This window comes from Centrocercus urophasianus, unplaced genomic scaffold (assembly GCF_019232065.1).
Source record: "Centrocercus urophasianus isolate 14NV4802_14NV808 unplaced genomic scaffold, USGS_Curo_1.0 seq_12, whole genome shotgun sequence".
NCBI lineage: Eukaryota > Metazoa > Chordata > Aves > Galliformes > Phasianidae > Centrocercus > Centrocercus urophasianus.
Window position 1 is genome coordinate 8,243,458 of NW_024884364.1, and position 21,790 is coordinate 8,265,247.

At 40.5% G+C, this 21,790-nt stretch overlaps 2 protein-coding genes across 2 annotated transcripts in view; one reads left to right on the forward strand and one right to left on the reverse strand.

Moving 5' to 3' along the window:
• Nucleotides 1-21,790, reverse strand: part of TBX19 (T-box transcription factor 19) — a 139,578-nt gene that overhangs the window by 34,619 nt on the left and 83,169 nt on the right. The window contains exons 9-10 of the transcript XR_006167267.1: nucleotides 17,007-17,114; nucleotides 14,894-14,967 (exon numbers count right to left, since the gene is read on the reverse strand). The gene's annotated coding sequence lies outside the window, so the exon portion shown is untranslated. The remainder of the gene's footprint in view (nucleotides 1-14,893; nucleotides 14,968-17,006; nucleotides 17,115-21,790) is intronic.
• On the forward strand, nucleotides 383-4,776 carry LOC122155559 (lymphotactin-like). The gene is made up of 3 exons (XM_042809499.1): nucleotides 383-593; nucleotides 2,986-3,103; nucleotides 3,757-4,776. The coding sequence occupies exons 1-3, from the start codon at nucleotides 524-526 to the stop codon at nucleotides 3,863-3,865; spliced, it is 297 nt and encodes a 98-aa protein (XP_042665433.1). The 5' UTR covers nucleotides 383-523; the 3' UTR covers nucleotides 3,866-4,776.

The following is a 21,790-nucleotide window of genomic DNA, read 5'->3' on the forward strand; positions in this document are numbered from 1 at the left end:
TACATTAAAGTGACGAACAATCTACGGCTACTACAGAAAAAGCCAAATTGTTCCTGTTTCCATCATCCATTAGCTCACAATTCCCTTTTCAAGCAGTCCACTGGTCAAAGTGGTAAGCCCAAATGTTATTCTGTACCTCTGTGGTCAGCCTTAGCTGCAGCACTGTAACTTGAGGCATGAAAGTACAGGAACATTTTTTAAAGGTTTCCACTACAGAGCAAGAGCTCTCACTTTTTGCAGCTTGAAATGAACCCAACTTGCAGCACAGAAGCAAGTGCAACCACAGTGGGGTTTGAGCAGGAAAAGCCTTCACAGGGGGGCTAGTGAAGGATGGGTGGGGAAAGGAGGTGGTTCTATCACCGTAAAAAGTACTGACACTCAATTTTTTCCACTTGCACTCAACCCCACCATGACACCCCAAGAGTGAACACAAGAACTGACCACTGAACAACAATATATAAGCTCCGTGAGAGGTGCCTCACCATAACCACTTTCTTCTCTGCCTCGAGAGAAGCCACCAGCAATGAAACTCCACACCACAGTTATCCTGGTCACAGTCTGGCTTGGCGTCTTTGCTCTGCACAAGGCAGAAGGTAAGTGTACAACCTAAGAAAGGAATTGCTCCTCACTGCACTATTGGTCTGAAGAGTCAGGCAGGATTCATCCTCACGCAGAGCTGATGCATGTGATCAAACTTGCAAGAAATCCGAATTAGAGCTGCAAGGAAAGGTGCTAAAGCAGAAGGGGATTTATGGGAGATTTCATCTGATGTTGTGTTGATTAGTAGGTTGGCTTCTACCTCAATGCCACGAGAGTTTTCTATGCCTTATAATCCTTACAGAGTTTCTGTGCCTTCTCTCTCAAAACCGTGAAAGCTTGAAGATGCAATGTGACAGATGCCCCGTCCTTGAAGACATTCAAGGTCAGACTAGAAAGGGCTCTGAGCAACCTGATGTAGCTGTAGGTGTCCCTGTTCATTGCAGGGAGTTGGACTAGATGGCCATTAATGGTCCCTAAGTTCCTTCCAGCTCAATTTTGTGATTCTATTATACATATTATCTCAATTTTTATTTAAACTCAGACCATATAGTCATGAACAATTTTGATGCCCCGAGATGTTAGAAGTTATTCCAGTTCTGCATGTTGAATATTTCCTTCTTTCTAAACAAGTATTTTGGAGTGAACAGATAAGAACAAAAGATGCAAAGAAAACAGGGTATTTATACAAGGTTTTCTCTCCTCCAGGTTTCATATAATTTAATATCTTGTTGGAGATCACTTACGTGCATTGAAATGAACCATGTTTGTTAGTCATATTCTGAATGAGTTTACAACTAGTGATGTCTATGTCCATGGCTTCTAGATTAGGCCATGTGTATCATGTAAACATACTACATGTAGCACACTTACACAGTTAGCTTCAGGCAAAAGAGCACAGAAAAATCACAGAAAACACTCATGCAAGCCATCTGCAAACCCACAAAAGCATGCAAATATAAAAACACTTCACAAAACCACATGAAAACCAAACTGAGACCTGCTAAGCATTCATAAAACGACGTATCCACATGCTGAGTATGATATCTTAGTGCCCCTAGAGCTGGATCTTTGTACGTTCTCATAGTTTGATTAATGCTGCTGCTGTTCATCTCAGCAACACGTGGCTAAGTGCTACCAACTGACAGTTTGTACTGCCATGCTCCAGGATACACGGTTTGGCTTTGTTCTCAGTTTTAGAGAAGCTCTGCGGGTATTCTTTGCGTTATTTTTTATTCATTTTTCCTGGAAATGATGCATAGAAGGGATACTAAGGCTGTAGTATAAGGGATATTTTCAGGGATTATAAAAACTGTCCAACTACCTTTGAGCTCTTTAATACTACATTTTACAAAAGCAATTTGAGGGGTGTGGTAAGGTATGTTCTTGTACTGAACTGCAAAAAACATATGGCACTGCTTGTGACTAATGCAAGCTCAGAAGAAACTGCTTCAGCCAAACAAAACCCCAAGAGTCAGCAGTTCTGCCAGTACCCATGCACTGGCCATGCTGCAGCATCACTGCAGGCTGTGTTTGCTGACTGCACATTGCAATTATTTCAAATTTTAAGAAAAAGCTGAAAGATAGTAAGACTATCCAAGGAAGATGTGATGGTTAGCAAATGGTACCTGAACTACTTTTGGGCTTCTCAAGCCAGCTTCTCTATACATTCCTCAAGAAGAAACCTCAGAATATAGTCACGTTCTGTTTGTCCTGTTGTGCCTTTCCAAACCTATCTATCCTTGATGGGTGAAGGAAAACCAAAAGCAGAAGCTTCCAGTAATATATACGTGCTTCACTTAAGCAGCCATTTCTTATTGCCACTATGTAATGTGACAGCTGTCCAGAGAATTTTGTACTAATACATCCTCCTTATTAATCACAACTGCATTTCCCTGAAACACGTACAAATGTTGAAGGAAGGAGGGGATTGGTTAGCACTCTATTGGGTCTGATACTAGATTTGCAGCAAGCGTGCAATGCAGTCAGCATTCTGCCAGTTCAATCTCCTCTCTTTCAACAGTTAGTATGTGTCTTGATGTGCTTCGGTGTGTTTCTAAATGCTAGCTTTGGATGCCCATTGAGAAAGAAGAAGCTTTACTCACTTTTCCTTCACATGGATAGCAGGGACAGTAATACTGAACAACATTCAGATGATATTTCAAAATCTATCCAGTAAAGATGCACTACTTCATACAGGCACCTACATGTAGATGATTTAACCATGAAGATTCCAATGACATTTTAGAGACAGTAGGATGTGTCACAAAAGACACCTTGAGCTCTCTTGTATCACTGGTATTGTCTGCACATTCATGAGACGCTCACATTCAAACCATAGCTGGAAATCAGCTGGAGCTCATAATTTAGAGTTTAATTTAGTTTTGTGGTTAAAATGTGAATACAGTATTGACTGCCTTTGTCAATCATCTGTTCTTCCCCTTGCAGGGAGCATTGCAAGTCAGTCAATGCGCAAATTCTCCTGTGTAAATCTGTCTGCACAGCAAGTGGACATCAGAAGCATTGTCAGCTATGAAAAGCAGAAAGTTCCAGTAGAAGCTGTCATGTAAGTACCCAATGCACAGCCCACTTCCAAACTCAACTATGCAAACAAGCTTCCATCAAAAAGGGAAAAGGTATCAGAGGACACATCATAGCCCAGCTTGTAGACTCAGGCTCATTCAGGTCACCGTTCTAGTTCCCTGTGAAGGAGTCAATCACCTACTGAGATGGGGAGAGGCAAAAGGTGGAATAACAGAGAGTCTAAAGACAAATGTTGCTCACGAAAGCTGGCAGAATAACTGTAACGCATGGTAGGAGATGTGCTTGGCCTCCGTATTGTACATGTAGTTTCTAATCAAATCCAGGACACCTATTCCTAGGAAAGAACTGAGCATCACAATTTCACATAAATTCTCAGATTATAAGGAATGCGACATTTTAAATTAATTACCAGCATGCATGCATGTAATCACATATATTACATGCTTACCCATGCCATGAATAGGAACTGATATTGCTAGCTGCCATTACGCCAAGTAAACATTTTATACTCTAGCATGTGATACGGTTTTACCACACTCATACTCATGCCTGCATTAAAAAACAAAAAACAAACAAAAAAAAAAAAAACCAAAAAAAAACCAAAAAAAAACAGAATAGCAAAGCTGGCTTTGGAGACCAGAACTTAATGGGTGCCATGCTTTCCTTCCCCTGCAGGTTTATCACCACAAATGGTATCAAGATCTGTGTGCACCCAGATCAGAAATGGGTGCGGTCAGCTATGAAAAGAATAGACCAAAGACGTACTAACAGAAGAAGAAGATAATCCTGTCCTTGGCAGGCACCTAAGGCCAACAAAATAGAAGAGTCATCACTGCCACATACAACAGGGAAGAAAGCCTTGGTATCCACTTGTAACTCCTATGGGCAATAAATTCTCTGAACGAAAGTGGACTCACAGAAATCTATTAATCACTGGTTGAATGTCTGCAGACTTCTTCATGTTATAGCTGCACTCTGTTACACCACTTATTGTCTGAAATGCTTGTCAATATTTATTTACAACTGAATGTAGGTATCTTCTCATCTTTGCTGTCATAACTTGTATAGGATTTAAGGGAAAGCCGCAGATGGTTTGACATGTTTTACGGAATAAAATTACTTCTCACAGAGATGGAAAAGAGTAGTCCTCCAGAATGATGGGGGGGTCAATGTTCTCACTGTGTGCCGAGATTCAGAAGGCTCTATATGATTTTACGGTTACTCAAACTTTCATAAACTATAAGAAATAGTGTCAGGCAATCACCTGAGCAGTAGAGTATTCACAAGGAGATGCTTGGGCTTTCTATTCGTACATGTAGTATTGCACTGTTAGCTCTGATTTTAGACTCAGGTCATGGAGATGTATGCGTACTTTCACCAAGGGATGACTGGAGCAAATTCAGGGCAAGTTTAAGAATGCAACGCTATTCAGACTTGTACGTGGGAAGACTTATCCTACTCTCTGACATTCATTAGGTTATTTCAGTTACACCCTCATTTGAAACAGAACTTGGGAAAAATAAGGAGCCTTGGAATAAGCAAGAACAAACCGTGGCTGGAGTCAGTGCTTCACCCACTCATATGAATTCCCTGCCCAGAAAACAAAGTATTTGTTCATGTCTACTGATGTTTTAAATTCAATATATTCTACTAACGAATTTCAATACTTTTAATAAAGTTACTCAAAGCCTCAAATCAGACCATACATTTGTCTGCTTGCATGTAGTGTGGACTGTTGAAACACGTACTGAGTTGACAGCTCAACAGTGAAGTCATTTGGGCAAGCCAGCAAGAGCTGACACTGCTTCCCCCTCAAACAATCTGACTCTGGGCTTCTGTATCATATTTCAGCTGTAAAACCCTTTACATGAGACAACACCTCATCAAAAGTTTGGGTACTTCAAGTCACGCCTCAAACAACCCAATGACAACCCTCACATTATCAGAAGCAAATACACAGGAGCTCTGGGTGGGGAAAGAGAGAAAACTGGTGTGCAGAGAACTTGAGCGCTGGAGGACAGCTATAAGCACAGAGACTTCAGGCACAAACTTTCCACTGTATTACCCACGTGTGTGTAGCCTGTATTGTGTCTAAAACACGGGCTTTTCATTACAGAACCTCTCAGCAATACACATGAAATTACAGCACTTCCAAACAACGCTACAGAAATAAGATCACGTTCCTCTAAAAGCCAGCCCTGAGTGCTTCCAGCTCTGGTCATATTTGCACATAGAATTTCTCTCCTGTGGCTCACGTCTCGCCATGGCTCAGTCCTATGAAGGGAAACGCGTTCACATTTCATTATGCAGGACAGAAGGTTTTAAAGCAGTGCTACTGCGCGGGCAAGGATAAGGATGACTGCATACATCACGTTTCAAAACAGAGATGAAGTCCTCAGTATCTGCACTAGAACATAGAACAAATCTTACAACAGGCCTAGTAAGAAGAGCTTTACAGGTTTAAAGCAATACTGAGATGTTTCTGGAACATGCCAACATATAAATCAGCTTTCCATCATTTTGAATTGCCTAAGAGAAGACTCCAGTCCCTCATACTATAGACAACAGAATCACTTATGTTCTCTTCACCATTATCAGAACATTAGCAGTCTACAAAACAAGGTTACCTTTGAAAGTATCTCTGTGGTATGTTGTCTCAGACAAATACAATCCGCTCCCACTTATGAGAGCAGAACTGACTTAAAACACTATTCTGGCAAGCAGGACTTAAAAGCTCGTACTCAGTAGAATCTTATCACAGAATTAAACTTTAGTTGAAAATATTATTTTTTTATTTTGAGAACCATAACTTGAGGATATATTAATTAAACATCACACAGAAATTAATATTTTATATCTGCTCATCTTCATCACAGTTCATGAACTAATTAATAAGTGTTTCTAAGAATGAATCATCCTCCTTAATTGCACCTTGTTTGTTACAAATTGCAAGATCTGTAATGATCCTCCTGCCGTTCTTGGGAGAAAACTGTGGCTAGCCAGTACATTCCACATCTATTTCTTCCAAGTCACCAAAGACTTCTCTGTCTTTCTCTGCCTATTTCACCCCTGTCCTTCCTGTAGTTCCAGGTCTGTGCTATTTTCGTCATCTCTAGCTACATATAACCTCGAGGTTTATTTGTACTAGTACTGCTCCTGCCTAGTTCTTTTCCCAGAGGCTCTCAAACTGCTTCTGGAAAATATTATTAAAACCTCTTCTCACATACACACACACATGCACACATACACACACGCAAAAAAAAAAGGCAAGTACAAAATGAAGAACTAGAGTGCTGCCACTGTGTTGGAGGCAAGTAAGGGCCACATTCCTTAGAAAAAATAGAAGGCTCCAAGGTACCTTTGAAGATCTGGAGCTGTGGTTGCCCTGATGACCTCCTTGCACCTGCCTGCCCACTCATTTCTCCCCCAAGTGAGGTAGGGAACATGGTGACTGCCTCTGTTTCTGCTCATCCTCTGCTAGACATAGTCCAGTAATACAAACATTGATTTTCTTTGACTCCTTTTGTAGGAACTGTGGTTCCTTTTGTCAGAGGGGACTCTCCAAATACACACGGCAGAGCAGCGGGCAACAATGTTTGAAACAACTCAATCATTTGTCCTCTGCCACACCAGAAACAAATCTGCAAACTCTCCAAAATGTTTTGTTTTGAAGCCCCACAAACTTCCCTGTGGCTGTCTATTTGTGCCCCCACAAAAAAGGCATGATTCCCAGTGTGACCTGTGGAGATGATTATGTCCTGCAGTGTCTTCCCCACTTTTCCTCAGGTGTCCACGCTCTTTGTGCTATCAGCCTGAGCTGCCCGGAGGCCAGGAGAAAGCAGGAAAGCTTTGATGAATGCCGCTCCACAACGTGAATGTGCAGTGCCCCTTCCAGAGCTGTTTCTCAAGATATCACTGAGAGTGACTGCTGACGTACACAGCCTGGGGTGGTTGGGGCACCTCATTCCCATTTCCATTAACAAGAATATCTTTTCCTGAATGCATGCTCTCTTCTTCTTTCAGTAATTTCTTGGTCAAAGAGTTAACCTTGCTATTCTCTGTCTCTGCGGGGCACTTTATGTACAATATTCAAAATCGAGATAGCGCAGTACAGCAGAAAAGTAGCTAAAATAAAACTTACTTCAGAGAACGTCAACCACAACACGGTTTGAGCAGGAAGAACCTTTCACAAGGTGGCCGCCAACAGGTAATGGACAGGAAGGAGGTGGTTCTCTGTCACCAAAATTCACATTTTCTTCGTATGTAACCCGTTCCCACCACAAGTAGCCATTTTGGCCAAAAGGGACATGACCACTAGATAGCAACACAAACTCCATGAAAAGGGGCTCACATTAATCCCTTTCTTATTTGCATTAAAATAGATACCACCAGAAATTAAACTCTGTATCACAGCTATCCTGGCTACTTTTTGGCTTGGTAGCTTCACTGCACAACAACGAGACACACAGGTGTTTAAGCCAAAAGGAAGACAGGAATTCCCAACACCATTGCACCAGCAGTCTGACAAGTTCAGGATTCATTCTTGGCCAGAGGTGAATCAGTGAAATCAAACCAGCAAGGACTGTGCTGTAAGCATCTGCAAAATACGACTAGCTGGTTTTGTATGGTGCATGCAATGACAAGTTAATTTGAAAGGTCTTGCTGAAACTTCTACAGTGCACTGCACGTTAGAAAGCAGAAGCATAACGGCTGCTTAGCTGTGCTTCTCTGCTAGTTCCTTACTACAGCACGCTGCAAGATGAGGACTGGCCTCCAGTGGGTGCAAGATGCCATGGAAACATCAGGCAAAAGACATGTTAACAAAGAACTCTGCAGCAGTCAAAAGTGCCCCAAAGCCCTAACACACACAGAAGACACAAGATCCAACACAGTCAGGCAAAGACCCCCAAGAGCACCTCCCAGGGACTGCCTACACAGAGGTAACAATGCAAACAGCAGCTAGCTGAACATGGTATCAAATATAGCAGGACGTACATAGGCTACTCCAAAAATAACACCTCCTATTTATCTCCATGGAAACTACAACAGACACGAAGAGCACAATAACACTATTTGACAGAGCAAACTCTCAGCTACAAAACACAGTTTTTCAACATAGTCACCACCATTAACTATGAATTCTTGCCACCAATAAACAAGAGCCTGCTTCTCATCCTTTAAAAATCTCCATAGCTGTCTGGAACACGACTTGTTTTTCACATCACTGTCTGCACTGCTGAAACACACCATCCACTGCCTCACTAAGCTCACATCCACCGTCTGGTCTCCATAAATGTTCACCAACTGCCAAAGAATGTCAATGAGTGCTTTTTTTTTTTTTTTTTTTTTTTCCTCTGAATTAAGTATTGCTTCATACACATTTCCACGTCAGGTGCCATTTTGTCAGATGGCCCCTCTGCTGCCATCTGTCACATAGCAACAAAATATAAAGAAATGTTTGTGGGAAGGCTCCAGCTCTGCTGTCATACCACAAACATCTGCCTCTGACGTTGTCAGCCAACACAATAAAAGAGAAGACACTACTTTTGGAGCAGCCATCATGCTACACAAACTACAAACACCAACTATGTGAAACCGCTATTCACTAGGTAGAAAGGAAGTCTCTGTACAAACACAGGCTCCGTTCAACACTACATTTCCACTTGAATTTTTGGGGAATAACTGCTATAGAATGTTAATATGACTCTCCAGCTGTAATTGCACCATGTGACAGAATGCCTGCATCATACCAGCCATTGCTAGAGGTGTGGAAGGATGGGGATTGTTGTGCAAAACCTCAGCTCTTTGAGTAAATTCATGCTTGCTGAATAAGCCAGAACAGCTCCTTGGAACCACAGCATATTATTTCACTCATAAAGAGTGAAATAAACTCAAAAAGAACTCATGAAGAACTTATAAAGAATGTTGCTTATGGAGCTGAAGAGGACATTTTGTTGTTGAAACTTTGAAATGTATTTATTTTATTTACTGCAACAAAAGGTAGGCAAAACAATTTGAAAATTCATCTTCACCTCAGCCAGTGATTGAGTTGAGGATACAAACAGCTTATCCCACAAAAATCCTGAAATACTTAAATGCTTCAACTGTCTGTATTTGCATTTCATATTAAAATCTTAGAAAATATTTAAATTCCACATTTAATTCAAAAATACCTTTGAAAGCCTGAAACTTAAAGAAACTTAAAGAAAAGATTACTTTCCTGGAAAATATTTTTTAAGTTTGTGCCTTGGTATAACTTGAGTCTAAACGTGGAAAGAGTATTCTCACAAAAGCTCCCATATCCTGGCATTGGTGCTAACATGGTGTGGATGAAACACTAAACATATTAGCTGTTACAACTAGTGAAGGATGTGAAAAATCTGAAACCAGGCTGAGGAACTAAGTTCCAGTAATTCACTTCACACTGGCCTGTTACTAAATTAGTCTATCTTAGCCCCTACTAAGTAAGTACCAAGAGCATTTAGGAGGGCAAGCACAGAAATGGAGGTGACTATAGATGTTTGAGGGCAGCAGAAATAGTGTTCTGATTCATTTTTGAAGCCACTTGACATTTACACATACAACAAAGCGGTGGGCTGTCAATAGGGGGCTAATGGAGGGGAAAATACATCAAAGAGGGAAGCCACAATGAACAAACCAATTGTTGCATGAGGGCGGCTGGGGAAGGTCCAACAAAATCTCATTTTTATTCAACAACTGTGGAAATTATCTTGCAGGACACAGCTTGCTTCAGTGTTCAGTGCACTGCTCTGATCCCAGTCAGGCACTGCTCTCAAAAGAAAACTAACACAAAACAACTACCACCACCAATGAAACACAGAGATACCACACTCACTGAAGAGCAGGGAGAAGAAGTGAGCACACTTAGCTGCATTTTTGAATTGTAACTTAATACAGTGAGATATTATTTATGATCACCTAGCCACAATATACCTTTTAGCAAATGTATAAGAGCTGCTCAGGCTTACACTTATATAATTAGTTTTTTGATTAGAGAACTTAGCAACCAAAGGAGGAAGAATACCCTTAAACCTAGGAAGCTTGTAATTCTGGGAGTCAATTAAAAATATATTTAACAAATCAAGTAACGTCCAATTATTTCCTTACGAATTTAAAGATGCTGCTAAATGAAATAGGAAGCCCCTAGGGAATGCAAATTCCCTTTGTAACAGCACATCATCAGAGGAGGAAGGGATGGAAGGAAGGGAAAGTCTGTATTATTGTGGTTTAGGCCCATGTTCAGTTAATGACATCTGGAAGAAAACATTATCACCTTAACACTGCAATTAGCTCATCTCCCATCTCACTTCTATTATCTCAGATTAATCTTCTATGGCCATGCTCCCTATCTATCCTCACTGTTTCATGGTAATAAAAAAAACAAACAAACAAAAAACACCACTATCCTGTGTTTCAGCTGGCACAAATCAAGGATGGGTTCATGAAGCCTCCTATTCTAAGTGTATCCACTGTCACAAGGGGCTTTTTTTTTTGCCACAAGAGCAGTCTTTGCAGGCATCTCTGGAAGAGAAGGAATACTTTCTAGAGCACGGCAAATACAAGCAAAAAAACTCATCTTCCAAGTTTTGTAACTTTCTTGAAAATGCTGCCAGACTCTCTTTCCAAATGCTAGATCTCATGGACTAAACATGCAGAGCTATTTATTTCTCTAATTATTATCTTTCAGCTCAGCTGTGATTCTGGGACACAATCAAGTTCTTCTGCCTGTTCATTTGGTGCTATTTATTATTTGGCAAATACCAATTACAGCTTCTTGGTCATCCCTGTGACAGACAAGCGTTGTTGGTGCTCCTGCAGTCAAAAGGAAACCAGATTCAGAATTATTCACTTGGCCCAGCAGCACCAGACAATTACTACCCTCTTATTTGGACTAAATTCCCTTCAGTGCCAGCACATATTTAGCAGAGTACAGATGAAGAACTTGTTGAATTTGGCCCAGCAATTTTCATTTGCCAAAATCATGATTGCTGTAGCTGATTATTTCTATGGGAACTCTTCACTGTTGCTCAAGTGTGGATTATTAGAAAGTGTTTCACATTTGAAAAGAAATGATTCTGATCTTATGGAGCTGGATGTGGGAGACTAAGGCTACTTTTGAGATTGTTTGGACCAACTAACCTTCAGCCTCTTCTCTATCAAGCTCTCCTGTGAATTTCTTTAGCACTTCATGAATTACTACCTTCCTGCTTCTGCTCCTGAGGGTATGGACAACCACAGTAGCACAAGATTCATGTTTACTTCAGTCAGAGTTATACTTTCAAGTCTCTACATGCAAGCCAGTACAGTGAGTGAGGAGCCAGCGAACCTCCACATACAGCTAGGTAAGGTAAGAAGGCAAAAGAACTGCCAAGTATGAAATAATAATGCATGAGACTGCATTTCCATGTGAGCTACTCCATCTCTCTTCCTGGTCTCAGACCAAGCCAGCTGGAATTACAGACACACAAAGAAACATCTCCCTTTACTCTACTTGGGTCAGATTCTTTAGTGTAAATCATGGATGCCCCCATTAACTTTCCATTCAGCTGACATAAAATAGTCCTGCAGTTTAAATTCACAAATTACAACCATAAGTGCTTCATTTCACTCTGCTCTTCGCTCTGAAAGCATGTGCTGAATTGATATTAAGTTTACAGGTCAAGAAGGAAGTCCAAGCATCCACACAAACTCCTGCAGGCATACCCTCCCCATTGAAATTGCTAGTGATGTTCAACCCTTCTGTGAGAAAAAGGAGCATGCCTTTGGTATGCCCAGTGACTATTCAGGGTGCATGTGATTCCTCTAGGATGGAAGGTTGAACATCCCTTTTATCAGAGCCTCTACAAAGCCATTATGCCAGTGACTGTCTTTTTCTAACTCTACTTGCTTAACTAAGCATAAGCAAAATTCTCCTCCTTACACAAATGATTCCAGTGTTGTCAAAAGCACTTTTTTTCCTTCTTTTTGTCAGCTATATAGCAGGAGAGTTTTCCACTGAAAAAACAGTAAGTCTCATATGTGATGTGATGAGGAAAACAACCTACATTCTAGTGTGGTGTGTGACGATAACGAACGATTCAGACTTGAACACAACTTGAGTTGTTACTGGTAACAAGGAATATCCTTCATAACAATTAAACTATACAGTCCACATCTGAAAACTAAGAGTTTTGTTTAGCAAACCATGATACACGGGGTTTGTTTGATGTATGAGAGATGTTAACAGGCTAAAAGAATTGTACACCCTTATCAATAGCATTGTCATGCTTTCAGTGGATAAGTAGAAGCAGGGATTTGAGAAGACACCTATTAACCATGAAGCAAGCACTTTTGGCTAGCCGATGGACAGCAATCCATGCCAATACTGCTTGTGGACATCACTCAAATGTCTACAGCTATCTCAAGGACCTGGAACTGACCTTCCTGCAGAATCTCTGGATAAACTGAGCTGCTGATCTCTTGGCTTTTTCTATGTTTCATAACCTCCTCTGGGTGTTTTCCACAGTTTTCACAGCTTGCTTTGGGCAGCGTAGATCTAGATTTTATAAAGAATCTCTCTTCTAGCTCTTTCAGCTGATACACATTAAACTGTATTGTGAATCCTGAGAAGGAAGACTAGGTTTGAAGGTGTTCAGGCAGAAAACGTGCATCTTGTTGGAGGCAGGCCTGTGTGTCTATAGATCATCTCAATACCTTTATATTGAATTATAAAACCAAATTACTTCTCATATGGGGGATAGCCTCTCTGGTCACCAGCTTGTGACTAACAGGAAAAGCAGCCAAAGGCTGTAACAGTAAAGATGCCAATAGTGTTTCTATAGTAATCTTTACAAGCTTTATCTTTTTTACAGCTGAGAAGGTAGGATAGTATATGCAAGGCTGAAAATTCAATCTGTGCTTGTTTTGTGACTGGAGTGCACTTTCCAGCTATGGTCAGGTGACTCAAAATATAATGTTCTCTCCCTTCTAAACCATATAATGAGCATCAGAGAAAAGCCAAGCTGGCAACATAAATAAGATGCCTGCTGCTGACAAGAAAAAGATGCTTTATTTTGAAATACACGTATCAGCTATTTGCCAGGGGCAAACAAGCCCTTCCTCCATGTTTATGTAATCAATGCTAAGATAAACTTGATTCTCTCTCATTTTCAATTCAAAGCAGTCCATTGTTTTTCTTCATATCATTATGTTACCCATTGTTTAGCACAGTACAATAAATGGAAGAATTTTATTACACCAATATTCCTTTGTTGGCAATCTAGTACAATAGAATTTTACCACCATTCGTTTGCACCTACACTTTCTTTCACTCAAAGCACCTCGTTACAAATCCTTGTGAAGCAAAGGCTTACTTCTTTCATGTGAATGCACAAAGAATTATATGAGTACTGAAATTGAGCAGCTGTGTGAAACTGTTCAACAGCAGGGCCCCCCAACAATTCAGCATAGAAAGAAAAATACTAAGGGCTTGCGGGTGAGCTGGAGAATTATAAGGCATTGTCTTGAAATCAGTCTAATGGAGACCAGCGCTGACTTGAAGCTTCACTATTCCAAAACTGTAACTAGAGCACCACATGGCTTTTCTAACATTGAAAAACATGATCCACTAAGATCAAAATTCAATGTGGAAATGCCGCAATTCGAAAGACTTTTTGTGATTCATTGCCTGGTTCCTTCCCACTAGACAAAAAAGATTCCAAGAGACTCTCCATATGGACTCCAACAGGATTTCACAAATTTCCATCAAGATCAGAGTTGTCTCAAGGAGACCAAACTGCACCAAAAACTCAGTGGTACATGCTGTAGTGAGAGATGGGAAGTGCAGATACTATGGCCTGTTTTCTCAGAGTTTCTGTTGCCCATGCCATGGTGCCAGCAGGGAAGACGGTGATACTTCAGAGCATCTGTGATTCTGACTGAGTAGATCATGTATGAGTTCCATGTGGCCACAAGACAGCCCATGTTCCACCATTTTCTTTGAAATAGTGTGCTTTGAAAATCCATCATTCCAGATCATGAAAGTTTTGGGATCCCTGGCACTAGATAAGCAGATAATGTAGGATTCCTCAAAGAAATGAAATGCCGGACACACAGACTTTAACATTTGGACCCTGAAAGTCCAAAGAATCCTTGCTCAAGTCAGCATGATCATGGTTTATCAAATGCACTCTACTTACCAAGGCATCCCAGTTGTCCTTAAATTTGTGGCAGCAGCCTGCAAAATCCCTAGAACTATAGCCAGGATGTGTTTTAAAATAAAATGGCTCCATTTTTTTTTTCACCTCAGGATTGAAAAAATGTGGTTGTAAGGCAAGTTCTGAAGTTGTGCTTTTTCTCCTTTTTCCCAATGAAAACAAAACACTTTTTTTCCTTTATTTTATGATTTCCCATGAGTCAATATAGTTGAGTTTCTACTCCCCCTAGCTGTAAAACGTAATAACACATCCACAGCCTTTCCTACCTGACCATGCATTGTTGTATAGTGAATGTCTATTAAGACTTAATGGCAACACCAGCAGTTATGTATTGATAAATCTTACATACTTATCATGTAATGGTTAAAATAAAACAGAATTTGAGTAGTATACCTATTGTTAAACTGCTAGTAAGCATTAGAGCTAGGAACAGGTCAAGAGTCTTTGTTCCAAGTCATTCTTAATAGCCTCGGAAAATACTCCAATCTGCAGATTCTTGTCTTTATTACTGTTTTCTATAGCAGTTCATCTAATTAAAATATCTTAAGCACTACACAAGAGTTTCAAGTTGTTTAAGTCATCTGTTGCTTACTTACTGTTTAGTGGATTCTCGAAACATGTCAGGTCTCAGCCACCTCCAGAAAAGATCTATCAGAGACCTCTGATCCATCTGAAATGCAAGAATTTTCTTACTATCCATTCAGTACAGATCCTTTTTATTCATTTTCCAAACAATTTTGTACGTATATTCACATCAAAGGACAGAAACATTTCCTATATCTAAAAAGAACACCAAACAAATGATGAACAAACGTGTATAACATAAGAAAAAAATGTTTTGATCACATGAGATTGACAGTGGAGTTGATTCTGTTTTGTGCTTTGATTCATTATAATCCGCAAAATAGAATGAATGTTAAGTAGAACTGAAGTCCTGCATAAATCTGTCATCAATCTGTATTCCAATTCTGTGATGTCAAGCACTCATTTTGCACAAGAATTCATATCTGAGTGTGGAAAGGGAGGCTGTGAGCAAGAGAAGTGTTTTCAGAGCTCCTCACTACCTTTTTTTTTTTTTTTAAACTCTGTAAATCAATGACTTTTTTTTTTCCTAAGATTCAAATTTCAGGAAGGGAAAAAAAGAGTCTCAAAAATGTGATAAATTATTTGTCTTTTTTCATTAGGTCAGTGGTACATCCGCTAAAAATGCAGAACATCTCTAGCCAGAGTACTAGCCTAAGTACTTTTTAGTTTAAACTTCATTTCTAAGATGGCAAGCCCTAAGGTAATTCATGGCAAAGGAAGTTTTCAGAAGCTCTAAGGTATTGCAGCAAGCCCTCCTACATTGCCTAAGTTAAAATTCAGTAAATACACTGAAATCTCTCTTTCTGCCCTTAAGTACATACTTTTAGAAACTGAGCATCCCATCTCAAATGACATAACTAAAATGCAACTGAATACACTGACACTTGGTGAATCCACGACAACAGAACCATTTTCAATGGGGGCAGTTTTTTTGAACTGCTGGCTATTTTTGAAAAGATGTTTAAAAGAAATTGTGTATTAGACAGATACTATCTAGACAGAAGCACACATTATTTTTACCAGATGAATTTTCAGAAATAACCAGCTTTGTTTCAACCTCCTCTATGTATATAAATAGCTACAGGCATGGTAAGATCCTTACCACTGCACACTGCCAGAATTTGTTACATCAGTCCACAAGGTATACTGATATAATAGATCTATAAATAGAGATTTAACTAGCCAAAGTCTCCTTGTTGCTGACATTAGAGCTTAACTTTCCACAAAGGAGCTGAATGGACTGCTCAGCTGCACAGTGATAACCAAGATTTTCGTCTTGAGCTTTTCCAGTGAGTAGGCAAGGGTGTTTTCCCTTGGCTATTTCAGGTTCACAAGCATGACTGCTCTACTGTGACTTATTTTAAAGCTCTGTCAGCAGATTCCTCATCTCAGGCTCTGAAATCTGAAGTTTAGTCCCTCTAGCCTTCCCAGAGGCAGCGGATGCTCTCTGAAAGCTTTTATAATTCCATGATGGATAAAAGCCCATTAAAAATGCAGGATTTCCCAATATTAACATAGGCTTCAAATGGGATGAAAAAAAACAGTAACAGCTTAGAGTGCTGACTTGGCACTTTCCCTTTGCCAAACCACTGGCCCATACTGGAGATCAGCTTCTCTCTTCAGTCTCCAACAAGGCCATCTTATTTTCTCTCACAGGAGCTGAGCTTGTACTCTGCTGATGCTGAGCGCTACAACTGTGGCTACATCTCAACATTACTTTTTTTTTTATTTGTCTCTAGTTCTCTCCTGGCAACTGTCCCTTTCCTTCGGCAGCACTAAGTGAAAGGCAGCTCTAAGGACAGATCCCCACACCTACACAAAAGGTAGCTGGCTGCATTTTGTGTGAACACAAGGTGAGTCTTGTGTAGAACTAGTGTGTAAGATGACACAGGGGAGGGGCCTTCTGTGATTGCTTTCCCCATTCTTTTTCCTGCCTTCTGTTCCAAACTCGTGCCGCTGTCCCAGTCATTTCTGCTGCTTTCCTCGTTACCTTCTTTCAAGTTATACCTCTTATTCCACCACACACCTGTACACAATACTCAGGTTTGTTAGTAAAGGAGGGTTGGAAAGATATTGGAAGGGCAATCATGAAATGTCAGCTATGTAAAACCTGAACACATTTACCTCAGTGAAGCCAGAAGTAGGACTGAGGAGGTGAGCACATCCCTGAAGCAGCCTTTGGATTGAGTTTCACTGATTCATTTTTATGCTTGGCACTTCCTTTGATAAATGCTACAGAGGGAAAAAAATAACAGATAACATCAACAGTTTATTAAGCGACATTCTCCAGAGGAAAATAGCACTTGCTTCGTTAATGAAATATCTCTAGGGAAACCATTCTAAATTGTCCAAAGAAGCTTGAAGGACTCCTCTTAAAACTATAAATGCAAAGGAAAAAACAAAAGAAACCAAAAGGCTAGCATGAGAATCTAGCAGAGCCTATCAATGGCCTTTTGTTCCGTTCTTGAAACATAACTACATAAAGCAGTGCTACCCCAGGACCCCCAGAACAAATCCATTCCTGCACACTGTTCTCCAACTCCCCATCTTTACTAAGCCCACACAAAATTTAGGCATACAGTAAAGAATATCCAGTCATACATAAGCCTACAGAAATATGGTTATAGAACAGATCCCAGGAAGTACTTTGAAGGCTCTATGCTTCGATCACTAGGGATGATTTCCAGAGAAGTATGAACATCACTGGAGACTAAGAAATTACAGTCTTCTCAGAATTTTATTTATGAGTGGGGAAAGACCTGACAGTTTAATATGCTGCATAAACAACAGATGAACACTTGGTTCCCATAAGTTAGAAAGAGTTTGTACTCAAGGAGCAATAGCAGGAACTATTTTAGTCTTCAGCAGTAGTAGTTTCAATATTGCAATGAACTGGGATACACAGACAATGATCCAAGTTAGAGACAATTTTTTAAAATATGATCAGTCCTAGCAAAATGCATGTTCAACATTAACTACGTCAGGAACACTTAATAAATAGCAAATTGAGCCCATATGACTTATGACATATGACATATCTTTTTAAGAAATTTATTTGATGTGAAATCTCACAGATATAAAGATTAAAGCCACCTCCACTCCGTGCCTGCCTGCATTTCTACCTGCCTATACAAGTTTACTGAGACCAGGTGAGGAGTCCCAGAGTTGGCCAGATCCATCTCTGCTGTAATTCCACCAGCTTTACTCCAGCACAGACTAGTCTATCTGTCTGCAGTTCCAGCTCTCAAGTGCAGCAAAGCAGCGAAAATCCATTTTCGTTAGGAATGTAAATTAACGCACCAGACAAATATGCCTCACTGGAATAGCTGAGACAAAAAGGCACATATATCTATCTGCCAGTTCTGTTACATGACCACGAAGTCCAGCAAACTGACAGAGGGTGAGCAGCAAGAGAAAGGTGACATCTTATCTCGCTGGAGCATGATTTACCAGAGCTTATCTGCTAGAGTCCCGGAAGACAGAAATAAAAGAGCAGGGCTGGGAAAGTGCTACCCCAGCTCCCTTTGCGACAGCTATGGGAAAAAAAGTCTCTGCAAACTGTATTCCTGGGCACATTTCTAGACCTGACTTTCTTGCTCAGTACTGGTTGTTTTAAAAATGTTACTTTTCCAAATGTAAAGGAGCAGTAGAAGCAGCACCGTGTACTTACAATAATGAATTTCAACTTCTGTGTATTTGTATGAAAGGCTGACATTTCCGAGGGAAGGAGCTATTCATTAACAGTCAAACATTCTACATTTTCACTGAAAAGAAAAAAAGAAAAGAAAAAACAAAAAAAACAAAAAAAAAACAACCACCAATATCCTGAATCAGAAATTTTCCAGTTTGGATTTCAGTGGAACATCATGAAAAGTCAACTTCTTCCTAGTGCTATTGGTGAAAAATTACGATGCATCACCAAACAAATAAATAAATACAACTGCCCCAAGATAGTCTTTAGATTCATGTTAGCAAGATAAAATTGAAAAGATGACTATTTTTCCTGGATAGTGCATCCACAATCCTTTCACTTCAGCAGTCTCTGAAAGCTATGCATCTGTTCCTGGCTCCTTATTATTAGCTGCTGACAATATTTCTACAGCAACACCACCAGACTCAGACTTACAGAAGTTTTAAAAGGTCCTCTGTCTCCTATGAAGAAGGCTTGTGCAAATCAGATTAATTAAGGATAAATAAGATTCTATGCCAACAGAGGAGAGTTGTATGAAGGAGCTCCGCAATGAAAAGCATATCCATAATGTCAGAGCTTGAGCAACCTTCCCTAGGGGTACTGTGGGACAGTAAGCACCCTGGAGTTTAGAGCTAAGCCCTCATCAAGATTTTAAGAAGGCTGAGGTAAATGTACAAAGGCAGAAAGATATGCTGCACAAGTTCCAAATCTTCCAAAGAAGAGCTGACCTATAAAAATATGGGGCCTATCAGTCAGAAAATACAGCGTGCTTGGCACAGGAGTAGGATGCCTACTGTTAAAAGGCAGAAGAACCAGAGAATACTCAAAGACACCAGCTCAAAGCTGAATGAGAAAAAGGCCCCATACGCTTTGTAGAACAAGCTCTGAGAAGGACAGTTATTGCACACTGTCCACTTAGCATTAATGATTTTTCTAAATGTTTGTTTAAAACTTAAAAGCCACTAAAATATGAATCAAAGAACAAAAAAAAATCATTAAATGCAAAATTTAGAGTTACTGTCCACTCTGATCTCCATTAGTACATTTCTTAATGGAGCTCATGTGCTTGATTAGAACAGGATGCGCTTTTCCCCTTTCCTACACTGCCCTTGTCTACCAGGCAGTCTGCTCTGCCTTGTCTGCCCTGAGCAGGGACCTTTCCTACCTGCAGCCCTTTCTGTCTTCACTTTTTTTTTTGGAAGTGTCTGAGGCAAGAGCTGCCTCCCAGACTCTTCTAAGGACTGAGAATCTCCCCACAGGAGATGCAGCTTCTGATGCAATAAGGCTCAGATCTCCATGTGCAACCTGCTATCATACAGCTATGATCAGCAATAGAGGTGTGCTAAATTCATTAGGACTCTCATTCAGTTTAAGCCATTTTCTAGGAAGTACCAAACCACACAAAGCATATGTGATATTCAAAGCACTCATTATGTTTAATTCCAAAAGGGGCTTCTGTTTAATACTGAGATAATAAGAGCACCAGAAAGAAAAGCTTGAATTTAGGATTCAGGTACAATTCATGTCCAAAACAGCCTGGAAAGAAGAAACAAGAAATATCAGACCAATCAGATCTTACCATGGCAAGAAACAAAAAAAGTAATAAATGTACAGCAAATACAAAGATCTAGGGGGAATGAAGTAATAAAAAGTCCAGCTGCATCTTCAGTTTTAGATCTTACTTTCAGGATTGTATTCCCTGCAACACGAAGTCTAAAAATCCCCATTGCATCAGTATGGGGTCCGGACTTGCAAGCAAGTCACACCCTGCACTGCCAGAGTTGTATGGGTGTCCGTGAGATGGCTCCTACTCCAGCACACACCAGATAGCTTTTAAGTTTAAAAGACATCCCAGATAAAACTGGCCTTTGTACCTGACAGCCAGAAAATGTTGACATCTCTGAGCTCCAAATGCTAGCCTGCTTCTTCAATTTTAATTCACTTTCTTGGATACTTTGTTTGCAGCTTCTTGCACGTACATAATGCTAACACAGTAACTTATTTTACTAGTGTTTTGGATTATTATTTCTCTACAATCAAGAGAAAATGCTAGAGAACTCTCATTTCAACATTCATTTGGCAAAGGGAAAGATTTATTTGATGATAGATGACATTTTTCCCCCAGCAAGATTAGAATGCGCATGGATTCTTCTACTGCTTCCAATTACCCAGGCCATTTGTCAGGAGAGGGTGGCAGTTCAAAACTCACGACCGTAATTAGTTCCTTTTCTGACATCCCAAAGATGTCCATTCTGATGTTAGATCTGCACCAAAAATGGAACCGTTTATATACCGCTTCAATCCAGCCAGGCTTCCACTCTCTACCAGAGTGCCTGGTATGTCACAGACCAAAAAACAGAAGCGTAAACATAAAAGAAACAGGTCTGTTCTCCAACAGCTGACAGAACAAACACTGCTGGAATGTACTTTATGCAAACTATATATACAAATAAGGAATTATTTTTGCTGTCAGCTTGACTTTCTCCTAGCTTTTTATCTTAAAAGGAAAGCTGCAGATACTGTTCTAAAAAGAGAAAGGCTCACAGATTCATGGCAGCCTGCTAAAAATTAGATCAACTCAGGCACTGTTTAATCTGCAGGGAGGTATTTTCTATGAGAAGTCTCCCTCCTCTTTGATCAGCAGCTGCAGGTGATGAATACCTCAGCGCTGCTTAAGCAGCAAGAAGAAAACTCTTGCAGGCTTACTGCACAGCCAAGCAGAGCCAGCTGAGGGCATTTCATCGGTACACATCAAAGCAGCTCGGATGCCCAAGGATGAGAGACCAGTGACAAGCCACTCCTGCCATGGCAAGGGGTGGGAAGGAGGAAGGGAAGAAGCTAGAATAAGGAGGTGTAGGATATGAAACCCAGCTGCTGCAAGGCCAATGGCACTGTGGGTCAGGGCTTACACCTCTGGCAGCAGCAGAATCACAGGGCCTTGGCACAGGACAAGCAAGCAATCCCCTTCCTGCTGACAGTAGCTGACTTAACCTTGGGCAGCTGCCTGCTTCCTACACCTGCAGCTGGCCACGTGAGGAAGGATAGGTGATGATAACTCAGAGTTTCAGTTACTCTTGGAGGTCATCCATTTCTCAGCATCCTGTTTTACGAGTGGAGTATACACTGGTGCTTCTGTACCTTAGGACAAGGTACAGTGGCCTTAAGTTACAGCAGGAGAGGCTTAGGCTGGATATTGGGAAAACTCTTCTCAGAAGGA

Excerpts from the sequence above, each read along its gene's own strand:
- LOC122155559 (XM_042809499.1), top strand. The coding sequence starts at position 524 with ATGAAACTCCACACCACAGTTATCCTGGTCACAGTCTGGCTTGGCGTC. Across the intron at positions 594-2,985 it reads TGCTCTGCACAAGGCAGAAG|GGAGCATTGCAAGTCAGTCA; the intron begins GTAAGTGTACAA and ends TTCCCCTTGCAG. Across the intron at positions 3,104-3,756 it reads GTTCCAGTAGAAGCTGTCAT|GTTTATCACCACAAATGGTA; the intron begins GTAAGTACCCAA and ends CTTCCCCTGCAG.